Below are 13,480 nucleotides of genomic sequence, written 5' to 3'. Positions count from 1 at the left end.
CCTGACAGTATAGTGGTTAGGGTAGCCTGACTGCGATACCGAAAGGCCCGGGTTCGAAACCCGGGGAGGGCATGGATGTAAAATTTGTCAGTCTTTTCAGAGGTAGCGATGACCACCTATTATGTGTTTCCACAATAAAATAACCACCACTTGTGGCCTTTTGAGCGGCTAATGCCGTTATAGACAAGTATCTGCCATCGAAAAAATAAAAATTTTTACGATAATTATACAAAATGCGCATAAGCGTTAATCGAAACTTGAACTTCTGGATTTTTCATATTTTTTAAGCTTAATATTAAGAGAAGGAAACAAAATAAAAATAACTGAACTCAAAATGTGTTCAGTATTAACTGGGAACATATTAACATTGTCATTTACGCAGTCGAGTACATGATAGCAGCTTTGGAAGACGCTGTTCTACCTCACCATGGGTACATGTGATTAGTCTTAACAGCTTAAAGTATTCCAGGTTTGTAGTAAATCAGAAGAAAATTCAGTAGAAGTAAAGGATGACAGTTTACAGCGAAAAAGCTAGAGCTTTGAATGATGCAGTAAGCTGGGTTTTAAATGAAAACGTACAGAAATTACTTGAAACGATTCTACCGATTGAAAAACTCAGAATGCGAAATTCCCCAGTTGAAAAACTACGTGCCGGTTTCCAGATAGCCGAGAAAAAGACTACGTAGAAAACTTCAAGTAGTCAAGTAATGAAAGAGTTCCTTTCCCCGACAGCTTTAAAGCGAAGTAATGGCTGCCCAGCGGCACAGAGCACCGCAAAAATTCTACAAATTCTTAAATCGCGGGTTCCATTTCCGCTGGTCGCAATTACGACTCTGCATCTATATGGACTTTACAATTTCAGTAAAAACTTGGAGTCAGAATGCTCTATACGGACAATGTTAAAGTGGCCATTTTCGATGTTCGTTTTCTCAAATCTTGCTAGATACACGTCTGAAATTTGTGATTAAAGTAAACGTATGACTACACTGAAAGAAGCTTTTGAAACGTTTTGAGTGTTACAGCAACTTATAGAATATTCTATTAAACATAACAAAATTTAGCACTTTTCACAAAAAATTTCAGAAATTTTTTCCTTAGTTTATGACAACAGATTACAGCAACCGGAAAAGAATTACGAGTTAAAAAAATCGGCATACACGTGAGCAGTAGTTTGAGAAAAGGTACATCGAGTATAAAAAATCACATTCGGAGAAAATGTTTCCTTGCAAAAAGCCCAATTGGTAAAATCTTTCGATGATAAATTGTGAAAGTAATTTTTTTACTGTTTTAGTTTTCATAGAGATAAAAGCATGGCATTTTCAGAAATGCTCAAATTTTAGAAAATTTGAATACAAAAATCCAAACCACCATTTTTGGGATTGGATTGGATTATTGTAATTTGGCACAAAACCTGTCAAGGTTATCTGCACCAGACAAATGGTAACAATGCAATTAGTCATTTGTAAAAACTTCCAGCTTAGGTAAGAACAGAGATTACAGTCTATGATAAGAACTGATATCTTAAAAAACAGGTTAAAGTCTATTATAAAAGCCAATATCTTTTAAAAACAAACAAATTACGATGATGTGCTTTTCCAATTAAATTTCCTAAGTCCAGTTCTGAACAATTAAAATGTTTTTGGCGAAAATAATTAAAACTCTGGCATTCCACCAAGATATGATGGACCGTCAGATCTGCATTGCAGTTTGGGCAGCTGGGATTCTCTTCTCCCTTCAGAAGATACTCATGGGTCAGGTGACAATGGCCAATTCTCAGTCGGGTCAAGAGGACATCTTCCTTTCTATTAGCCATACATGGCCAGTATCCAATGATGGGTTTTACATTTCTCAGCTTGTTATATACTTTTTCATCCCATTGCTTCTGCCATTTGCTGAGGATTTTGCTTTTGACAAACCCTTTGATGTCTGCTAGTGGAATCTGAAGATTGTACATTGTGGTTGCAGTTTTAGCTGCAATATCCGCCAATTCATTCCCCTTAATGGCAACGTGTCCAGGGATTCACGAATATAGAATCTGGTATCCCCGAATTTTTAAAGAATGATTCAACTTCAGGATTCTGATTGCAACTGGATGAGTACATTGAGCGTGATTTTTCAATGACATTAAGGCACTCATGGAATCTGTAGATAATAAATTTTATGTACTTTTGTTTTGAAAGGTAAGTCAAAGCCAGATGGATTGCAGTAAGCTCAGAAGTAAGCACAGAGCAAACTGTATGTAATCGAACCCCTACTATTGTTTTTTCTGTGACGACCACCATTTTTGGGAGATTTGTAGCTTCCAACACCCCTTAAACGCCCGACGTATCCTCAGTTTGGACGTTTCGCCTCCGAATGTGGTATCTTAACACATTTCTTCCATTTTTTACCGCAAAAGGCCTCAAGAACCTGAACGAAATTTACTGGTCGAGACTCCTAGAAGTCGTACCGGAAGAGTGTGAAGTTCTAAAGTTTGATGTATGCAGCCAATAGCTTTGAATTCAGTAGCATGCGAGTGTTTTAACACATCGTTATTTAAACAAGTAAACATTTAACTGTACACGTGCAAAAGAATATGGTATTTCGCACTAGAAGTGTTGCGATTAATCTCACTAGTCCGAACCTAATCAGAACAAGTTCAAGCAATTTATCGTCGCAGGTAGTGCAAGACGCGTCTGCAGTTAACTAGAGCCTTGAGCATCAAACAGGAGACAGTACCATTCTCTTCCAATGTATTTCAGAATCTTAATAAAATGCCCATTAAAAATTTAGTAAATGGATTGCATCAAATATGATCAACTTACGTATGGTTGACAGGATATTCTTCCTCGTTAGCGTTTTTCTCCTTCACTGGTACGATGATTACACTTGGGTAGTTATCACATAACGTTCCTCCAACGTTAGAAACCAACTGAAATAAAGACATACATGAATTTCGTTTTGTCAAACTTTGATAACGTGACAGATTTAGTTTTAAATGATTCAAGAACACTGAAATAAAGAAAAATATTTACTCTGCAGAAGTAGCTTTTCCGAAAGAGATCTATGCAGTTCGAAACTATATCCCAGTCCTCCTGGAAGAAAAATGAACACGATATTAGAGTTTCATGTATTATACTTGTTCATAGATCAAGAATTGAAGACTAGTTTAGAAAATAATTTTACTTTAAATAGCGTATTTTTTTAAACCAGAATTACTTACATTTGGTTTTGTGTACGATATACAGGGATTGTTACAGAAGAAGTTTTCAAAGAATTTTCTCGCATTGGAAAGACAAGTGTAAAACGCAATTACTGGAATTAAATTCTTTGAAATACTCCATTTCCAATGCTGAAATATCTAATTTCATACTCCAATATGTTAGGATGTTTCAGGAAAACTCATTAATTTTAAAAGCAAAACTTGCGGCGCGTTTAAGCTTTTGCTTTTGAAAGCCCAGCATCAATGCAATAATAAGTGCAGGGACTTCTGGCAGTATTGCACGTAGCTATATTGTGTATACTAACAGATCAAGTTTATTGAAAGGGTAGAATATCTCATTAATACCTATTTTCAGTTTCACTTATCCCATTAAAAAGCTTATAATAAACATTAAAATTTAAGAGAGCTTTAAGTCTAGAATACCAGTTTATAGCATTAAAATTAATGTGAAGTTTTTCGATAAGAGTTCAACTTAATACTCAAACACATTATATCTCGGAAGAAAGAAGGGCGTAAGATGTTGACTTTAAATCGGTGGAAGTAATTTAAAATACTACACATTCTTCGCTTAAAACTTTAAATGATCATAAACTGAATAAAATTCGGTTTTCATAAATAACGACCTAATGAAACAAAAGAGTTCATGTTAAAATTCGCATTTTAAGTTCCAGTATTCTAATGTAAAATCTGGTTAATTCAGCTTTGCTGAAAGTTGTAGCAGAGGAATTTAACGCTTCATGGACGTTGCAAGTTATAAAAAGGACAAATAGAATTTTTAATTTTGAACGGTCTTCCAATGCAGAAGAGTAAATAAGGCTTGCTACTCAACTTTACGAAACTCGTAATTAGAATTTGCAAGTTATACGTACTTTAAGTAACCGATACTTTGGTATAAGCGAAACAACCCTGGCAAAATTTGGCGATTTTTTTATGAAACGAAACATAATTGTGAATTTTCAGATTGTAACTTAAAATGAATGTGGTCACCTAAAGAACAATTATGCGTATGGTTACCACAACCTGAGGATTTCTGAAACTTTGGCAACGTCTAATGCGATTGCAAAATAACTCAAGTACTAAATAACGTTTGTAATACGACACGCTTATTTTTAAGGCTTAAGAACAGAAGAACATAAAACCATTTTTAGTCTAATTTAGAACTGGTTAAAAGACAATGCAAAAAGGTAGAAAATTACCGAAAATTTTTAGCCTTCAGGTTTACAGTGCACATATGACTCGACTGAAACTCAAAGTAAATGCCAAAAACTGAAACGAAGACTTAAAAATGAAATTAACATACCGCATGTTGAGAAGAAGCAACATATTGATTATCCTTGAAACGCTTCAGCAACGATGAAATTAAATCTTCTGTTATCTCTGCTTCGTAATCTAGATGTTCAAAACTTTCTCTACTCTTATGAATGAGATCGGGCGATTCAACACTAGAGCTTCCTGAAGTCGGTCTTTCAACGTCAGATGGAATTTCAGTCGAAACATCTGAAGCTTCACTTACGGTACTTTCTACAGATGTCGATTTAACATTTTTTTCTAAAAATGATTCTTCATCAGATACAACTTCAGGCGAAGAACTTGACGATTCATTTCCTGCGGGTTTCTCTTCCGAACAAAATTCGCCATCAGAAGACAATTTACCAACGTTTTCTCTTTCTGCAAGTACCCCATCAACGTTAGATACATTTTCCAACGAACGACTCGATGTTTCATCTGTTGCGACTTCTGCAGAAGAACATTCCAAATCTGCAGTATCTATTTTTTCAGAAGTATCCAATTCAGCAAGTGAAACTTCACGGATGGAGGTATTTGAAACCTCTACATTAAGAGAACTGAAACTTTCATCGTCAGAACTTGTAAAACACACTCGTTTAGCGTCTTCCATTGTCAAAGTAAGAAAACCCGAGATGCCTCGAAAACACCTATTCCAGAGCTCAGCACACAGAAGAAGGGGAAACAGATCTTAAGACATTTATCCATTTTCGTTTTTGCATGTAATTCACTAGTAACCAATCAAAAAAACCTTGCAGTTCTTTTCAGATCATTGTATGTTAGTGAGTAGTTTAGACATTATGCCATTTAGAAACGTCAGCTACCATTTTGCGAGGACCTATGTAATGTGCTGTAGTCTGGTACTTGTGTTGAAAAATCTAAGGATAGTTTCAGAAGTCAGAAACGTTTTAAATAAAACTGTATGTCACTGAACTCACAATTTATAGAAATGCAGTTGGTACATAAAAGGCATTTTGCAATTTCTTGACAAAACATTTTTGTTATATAAAAATTCTAGTTACAATTATACCTAGCAATGTTGTTCCTTGGATTTCTGAATGTGCGATCCTTCGTGTAAATTGTTAATGTGACAAATCATTGTTTTACTGACCTACCACGATGCAGTGTTTTTCTTCTAACCAGAAATAAAGACAAGTATATAATTTTGTGATATCCATGCAGGTCGCATCTTCATTCCATTTCAACTTTTTCTATAGCAATTCCTACTTTCAACTTTTGATAAAATAGGGAGATCTATATGAATTTTGACCATGTGTAGTTATATCCAAATTCCTGTTTTTTGTTTAGAGTGTTTCCTGTAGTATAGAGAGATCATATAGCATCAGGACGAAAAAAACCCTCCATTCAGGACAACGCGTTTTGCTAGCAGGCACTAGCACTTACTCAGAGTAAAGTCTATTTCAAAGTTTACTCTGGAGTAAACTTGTTAGCGATTTTCTAGCTTTTTGTTTGCTTAGTAACCGACCTAGTTCAAAAGTCCGATTTTTTCAACTTTTTTTTTTATTTCACATTTTAAAGGCCACACTATAAGGTATTTCTCCCGCTTTCCTAGCGTTCCTTCGTGATGTAGTGGTCTGCACGCTGGGCTGGTATTCCAGAAGTCCGTGGTTCGATTCCCGGCGAAGGCGTTTGCTCCTTTTTCATCTTACCTGCTTCCAAAAAATATCCTAATGTCGCTACAGTGGCGCCCGAACTAAAAAAGGGTTTTGATGATGATTCTCTTCACCCAGCATTTGGCGACTGGGTCCCCTAAAAACCCCAGTGGCCCTTTAAAAAGGGGAGTATATAAGGTATTTTCCCCCGCTTTCCTAGCGTGCCTTCGTGGTGTAGTGGTCTGTACGCTGAGCCGGTATTCCAGAGGTCCGTGGTTCGATTCCCGGCGAAGGCGTTTGCTCATTTTTCATCTTGCCTGCTTCCAAAAATATCCTAATGTCTCTACAACACTTTTAACTATCAGAAGAAACTTTTCTTGTCTTGATATGTTTATCAGAAGAGGAGATATGCCAGTTTTTCTGAAAGACGACAAATCGGAAGCTATTGTTTGCCACGGCGGAAGAGGAAGTTTAAAGAAAAAATTAAAAAGCGCAGTTTCCGCCTTTTTTATGTTATTTGTTATCTAAATAATTTTAAGCATTTCAATTAGTCTGGAGAATCTGGCAAAAAATTTTTAATACGAATTTTCTCATTTTTGTTTGGCAATGGGAAGAGTATTGTGTATGTCGCGTAATGTTAATCTGAGAACTTTAAATGTGATTTTTTATAAATATTTTTTTTTCTATAATTTATGTTCACAGCAACCATGATAACTCTAAAAGTTCCTGGCTGATCTTCTATAGGCGGGGTAAGTTGGCGCCAAACTATTTTGGCCTTCAAAATTTGGCGAATTTTTAATTCGTTTCAAAATTTCAAATCTCAAAAGTTGGCGAGTACTTGTAAGGATCTTAAGTTTTACTAACGTTTATTTTATTTTAAATCTTTACTATCACTTCTTATTTTCTACTTCCGGCCAGAATTAAAAGCTTTAACTTATTTATGCAAATTTGTCTGGCGAACGCCAAGTCCTTAAGTTGTGGCTTTTTGCCAAGCGAGAGAGAGGAAGGCGTTAGTCGAAGCAGGCCGCTTACCTTAGCAGTTTTACTCGGTTGCTGGTTGCCTTCCAGACCAGAGGTTTAATCCTCTTAATAATTTTAAACGTATTGTAGTGTTAACAGTTCTCTGTACTACATACGCCTTCCTGTTAATATAAGGCCAATCTTCCACGTTTATTATTCCAAATTTAAGTTAGAGTTTAGTTATATTTTTATATTCTTATGTTCAGACCACAAGTAGTTGGTCTCTGTATTCCGAAGTACGGAAATTATTGTAAAGAGTGAAAAATAAAGGGTTTTGTATACCCTTCTTGTGTATCCTGTCTACTTCCCACAGTTATTGAACATAGCTTTAGTAAGCTCCCTGTTCCGAGTCAGGTCCTTGCATGTTCCCAAAGAAAGTAAGACGAAACATTGAACCTGATATACTAACATGTTATTTTTAAACGTAAACACAATAGTAACTTTTAAATTTTTTAGCAGTGATACGCCGTTATTTTATGTAAACAGAACTGTGCAAGTAAAATGAGGTGATGTGGGAGCTTCCGCAGTTGTTCCTTTTACAGAATCTGCAATAGTTCCGTTAGTGTAAGTCTCAAATTCCCATTACACCTTTATAAGCAGTACATGCACAAGATACAAATGGCCTAATTGTCAAGAAAATTTAACGTCTTGTGCCCATTGGGCATTGCTTCATGAGCCGGACACGTCGCGCCTTGCGCGATATTTCGGCTATATTGGTACAAATGGCAGAAATAGAAACTATGGAGAGATCGAGACCAGTTCCCGATTAGAAACCTTATCGGCTCCACAAACAGAAGAGGACAATACAGCTAGTACACCACAGGAGCAAGAGCAAAGAATCATTCTTTGGCAAGAGTTCTTTAACGACAGTAACTGTGCTGTAGAAGCGCATGAGTGTCTAAATTTAGGTAGACTACCAGCAGAAAGTGAAATTCTTGAAAAAAAAAAGTGAAAAACATCAAATCTCAATTTATGAACCTGTCAACCTACTGACACAAATGAATTTAAAAATTGTGAACCTAGAAGGTAATTAGTGAGAATAGAAGGCATATATATATATATATATTTACTTATTACTTGCTCTGCCCTTAGGCACTACACGGAAAGGCAGGGATGACCCGTGGAGGCCTTTTTAAGGAAAACTGACTTGTGTCCATGTTACACATGGGGCAAACCACGAAAACGCCCATGCAGCCAGCCCGTTCGCCGGGATTCGAACCCCGGACCGAACTACCAGTATTCAGCGGCTTTTACCGCTCGGCCATTGGTGGGCCAATAGAAGTCATATGTTAGAGGAATAATCACGCAAGAAAAGTCAACTTACGCTAATGTCGTGAGTACTAGAAATGGATCTCTTTTGACAGCACGCTCATTAACCAGAGATATGGAGCAGGCACACCCCACAATGTACAGTATATGTGATCAATGAGGCCAAATATGTACCTGACATGTGGTATACGTGTATTATTATTTTTAAAGAGTGTTTTATTTGTCATAAGTCTTCAGTGTTAATCAAGTGTATCCCTCTGCGTGTGTGTTTTCTGTACATTTTCATGTTTTTGTGTTTTCATACATTTAGTACCTAGCTCTGAGCCCCTCACCTGTAAATCCGTCCCACAAGTCTCATACCTGTAATTATGTAATTAGTCAAGCAATGTTAATAAGTCGCCCCTGTTTGGCCATGTAAACTCCTGTACCCTTAATAAGCTCCCGGTGTGGACTCTTGAGGCCACAGGGAGTTGTTGCCATTAGATAGTGGAAGGCGAGGGACACATGCCTGTTTATCTCTGGTAGCCACCAGGCGTCCCCGTCTTCCGTCACCTACCTACCTACCTACCTACTCGAAAAAAAGACATTACCTCACATAGAGTCAGATACAAGGTAGTCTGATATACCGATTTCTGTAAACTTAAAGTTAGCATTGTAGAGACATTAGAAATTTTTTGGAAGCAGGCAAGATGAAAAATGAGCAATCGCCTTAGCTGGGAGTCGAACCACGTACCTCTGGAATACCGGCCCAGTGTGCAGAACCACTACACCACGGAGGCACGTCAAGAAGGTGGAAGAAATACCTTAACAGCATAAAAGCCGTAAAATGAATTGACAGGGGTCGCGTTTTAACCCCTTCTTGGTCGGATTTCTTTTTCAAATTTCTGACCCAAACAAAGCATTTTTTCTTAGTGCTGAAAATTAATTTATGTTTTATCATAAATTCGAAAATGCAAAATATTTATGACAGTAAGCAGTTTTTGATGAATCTACGGGTAGTCAAGTATGCGATTTCCCGTCCATTGATCACCGGTTTTCCCTGCAACGCACTCAAGTTTTGAATTTAAAAATATACAATGTGATGTCATATTTATTAACTATATTGTTTTGATGTGTTTAATATAAATATCTACGTGAAAATAATTATTAAAATGACGTAGAAAATGCTTTGGAAAATGTATTACCAACCTTACCGTTAAAACAGCTTCACAGCCTGTTTTGGACATCAGAGTATAAAAACCACATTTATCACAAAAGCAAAATCATTTATTTAATCAAAAAAAAAAAAAAAAAACTTTTGCTTACTTTCTCAAAAAAAAAAGTTGGCTATAATTATAAAAAAATATCTCGAATGTTTTTTTAGTCGAAATTCTAAGAGATATCACGCGGATATTCAATAACAGATGTTGAAGGCGGCAAATCTCACTGAGAAAATTATGCAGGGACTAGGACTAGTCGCGCTGCCTCTTAGCAGTATTCAGAAATACAAAAATAATAGCGGAATTCAAAGCGACGTATGAGTAGCGACGAATTCAGTTTTAAAGATGGAATTTTTCACTTCGTCTCATAGCGTCTCACGACGACCTTACGGGCACAAACACACCGAACGTATGAGATGCGACACCGAACGAAAAGAGGTTAATAGAATTAACAAAAAAAAAAAAAAAAAAAAAAAAAAAAAAGGGAGGAATAGTTAGAGTCTAAGATATTTCTCCCGCCTTATTAGCGTGCCTTCGTGGTGTAGTGGTCTGCACGCGGAACGCGTATTCCAGAAGTCCGTGGTTCGATTCCCGGCGAAGGCGTTGCTCATTTTTCATCTCTCCGGCTTTGAAATAATCTAATGTCACTACAGTGGCGCCCGAACTAAAAGGGTGTTGGATGATGATTCTCCACACCCAGGATTTGGCAATTGGGTTTCCTAAAACCCCAGTCGCCCTTTAAAGGGAGGAGTATATAAGGTATTTCTCCCGCGTTCTTAACATGCCAACAGTAGAGCTAACTTCACGCATATTCAGAACTATGAAATCATCCCGGATGATTTGCTCATCCGACCTTATGCTGAACACTTAATTAAGCAAGCCAATAAGTAATTTTACTCGTCTGTGTTTACTCTCCGTGTGCACCTTCCCACATCATCACTTCTGGCAAGCATTCCGACTAGATTTCGACCAATCACAGTGAAGCGCCAGTAGTCTACGAGCATCTCACGGACTTTTAGCTGTAACTACATTGGACTTATCCTTGTTTGGACCAGTGTTGCTTGTTTAAACAGCTGGCGTCAGCTCCTGAGCCCAGGCGAAAATTGCGCCGTATTGCTTTTTCTTCCTCTTATTTCTTCCCTTCCGAGGAAGCTCAACAAGGAGCTTTTTAATACCAAGCTCCGCATAGAACTCTTTGCATAACTGGAAAGCACTGCTCCGGCAATAGAAACCCAGTACAATACAGTATATCGCAGTGTTAACATGCCTTCGTAGTGTGGTGGTCTGCACGCTGGGCGTGTATTCGAGAGTCCGTGCCTCGATTCCCGGCGATGGCCGTTGCTCATTTTTCATCTTGCCTGCTCCCCAAAATATTTAATATCTCTGCAGTGGCCCCCGAACTAAAAGGGTTGCGGATGATGATTGGCGATTGGGTTCCCTAAAAACCCCAATCGCCCTTTAAAAGGGGAGAGTATATAAGGTATTCTTCTTTTGACCGTGCCTTCGTGGTGTAGTGGTGTGCACGTATTCCAGAGGCCCGCGGTTCGATTCTCGTCGAAGGCGTTGCTCATTTTTCAATTTGCCTGCTTCCAGTTAACCTAATGTTTTTACAAGGTAACTGACCTCGTTCGAACGGCTTTTATCAGAATGATTGTTATATATTTGAATTTACGAGATTTTTACTGGATTGCACTCAAAGTTAAATACAATCAATAGAAAAATGATAAAAAATTCATTATTTTTTGCAAAAAACTGAATTTATGAAAAAAACTGAAATTTTTACATCGAAAATCAACAAACACGTCAACCATCACTGACAAAAAAATAATGACGATAAGAACATATTTTTAACTTTATTTTATGTATATTAACCACAAGTATACAGAGAAAAAGAAGAATTGGAAAATATTGGTTCACTTGTAATGTATGGCTAAATATGTTAGTCAACACACCAAAATTTTCCAAAAATGCATACACTATTGAAGAAAAAATTACTAATTTTGTAAAACTATAACTTTAAGTCAGCGTGATGCATAATAATATACAAGCTTTGCTTGCAAAATTTCAAATGACGATTCTATAAGGAACTTGGTTAATCGGGGTTCCATAATCGGGGTGAGCTCGAAACATGGTGGGAGTTTTTAATTTGCTGCGATTTTCATTTGGTTGTGGTTTCGGCTGTATGTTTTCCCGTGGGAAATCTAGAGCTTTATTTCGGTGATTGCAAGGAATGCGAAGTTAGTATAGCTAGAAGACTTTTTTTTTAATTTAATTTTGAAATTCTGTGTTTGCTTTTAAAAGTTTTACTGTTTAATTTTGCAGGAGGTTAAGATGTTCTTGGTGGGAAAATGTTGGATTTCAGATGACGTGAAGCTTATAATTTATGAATGTTTTCATTTAATTTTAGTTAGTTAATGTTTTATGGGTAATTATTTTTTAGTCCAAAGGGACAATTTGCCCTGAAGGACTATTAATTTCGTTCTGGCATTTTGAAACGTATAAACGGCGAATCCCTTTTCAAATTGTCATTATCTCCCTATATTATATTTAAAAAAATTAAGAAATGAAGAATCTGCATGAATATATCTATGTTTCTCGCATTATGATAAAATAACAGTATTAAGAGTCATCAAAATTTTAATAATCAAAATTTTAATAATAATGTTCCATAGAATATGGGCATGCAGAAGACCTATTTTTAATCAGAAATTTGTTTTATTATCGATTTCATATTTTGTAACGCTTTAACGAATTTTTGATTAACAAACTCAAGGATTTCAAAGCGAGCAATGACAACACTGTGGAAAAAAAAAATCTCCATCGCGCGAGACTCTGAATCGGAAATTCTAAAAATATGCTAATTTTAAAATTATTTTGCAATATTGCTGTTGAACTGAATTTTATGGTCTGAGTACGTAGAACATGATATTTAATAAATAAAGGTAACACACAAAATGTTTAGAAAACGCCCCTTTGGACGTAATTTAAAATATGAAACCTTTCAGATTCTTTTTTTTAGTTTTGTTTCTTGCAGATGGCAATTGAAAGATGTGGAATGCTTAATGTTTTGAACGAAAGTTGTTTAGTGTGTTGAATTACACGACGATAATAACTTATATATATTAGTGAGCTTTTGATGCATACGTTGTTAGTGAATTTGAGTATATTTATTTGGTTGACAATTTTGGAGTCCGAGGGAAGTGTTATACAATTTATTATTTTATTATTCACTAGCCGCTACGCGGTTTATGTAAGTTTATTGTAAGTTCGTCTGGCTTTTAAATGTATCAAAAAATTGCCTAAAGGAAACACCAAACATTAAATTTAGAAACTGCACAGAATTTTACTCTGCAAAACAGCTTTATTAAAATAAGAAATAAATAAAAATTAAAAATAAAAAAAAAACCCACAAATTTCAATAAAAATGTATTAACCATAAAAATAATTTCAACGAAATAAGAAATATCCCTTAAATTAACCAACTTCTTGTTGCAAAATCTTAAGAATTCAAACGGTATAAAAGAAGTTAAGAACTTTGTTTCCTAAAACAAACATGCAGAATTTAAATTACAATGAAATAAGCAATAAATCTCATATTTTGAGAAAACAGTCAGCAGTCTAGTATCCAAAGCAATGAAGGGAAAACTGTTGCTGAAAACCACATTTCTAAAAGAATGAAATTATCATCAGAAAGCAATAACCAATCAAAACTGTCCTTTGTGGATGACATAATTCAAAATATACAAACCTCTTTGCCATTAGCTAATAAAGAGAGACAGAAGAAAAAGGAAATTCTTTCTCTGGTGCCTCGCGAGACACATGCGCGTCAGAACAAGAAGTTTGCGATGTGCGTGTTGTGTGTCCAATAATCGAAACAAAATAAGCAGCATTTT

The 13,480-nt window shown here is 36.1% G+C and overlaps 1 protein-coding gene across 3 annotated transcripts in view; it reads right to left on the bottom strand.

Annotated features, from left to right (window-relative positions):
• The window catches only part of LOC118193521 (phosphatidylinositol-3,5-bisphosphate 3-phosphatase MTMR14-like), a 79,257-nt gene extending 74,087 nt beyond the window's left edge, over positions 1-5,170 (bottom strand). For all 3 annotated transcript variants that reach the window (XM_085826708.1, XM_085826710.1, XM_085826709.1), the window contains exons 1-3: positions 4,503-5,170; positions 3,015-3,074; positions 2,805-2,911 (exon numbers count right to left, since the gene is read on the bottom strand). In XM_085826708.1, the coding sequence (XP_085682834.1) occupies positions 2,805-2,911; positions 3,015-3,074; positions 4,503-5,099 (764 nt within the window). In that variant the 5' untranslated portion in view covers positions 5,100-5,170. The remainder of the gene's footprint in view (positions 1-2,804; positions 2,912-3,014; positions 3,075-4,502) is intronic.
• Between the last annotated feature and the right edge of the window lie 8,310 nt (positions 5,171-13,480).

This window comes from Stegodyphus dumicola, chromosome 11 (assembly GCF_044657685.1).
Source record: "Stegodyphus dumicola isolate Sdum_Otavi_A_Nest chromosome 11, ASM4465768v1".
Classification (NCBI taxonomy): Eukaryota; Metazoa; Arthropoda; class Arachnida; order Araneae; family Eresidae; genus Stegodyphus; species Stegodyphus dumicola.
This window is presented reverse-complemented; position numbering and strand designations above follow the sequence as displayed.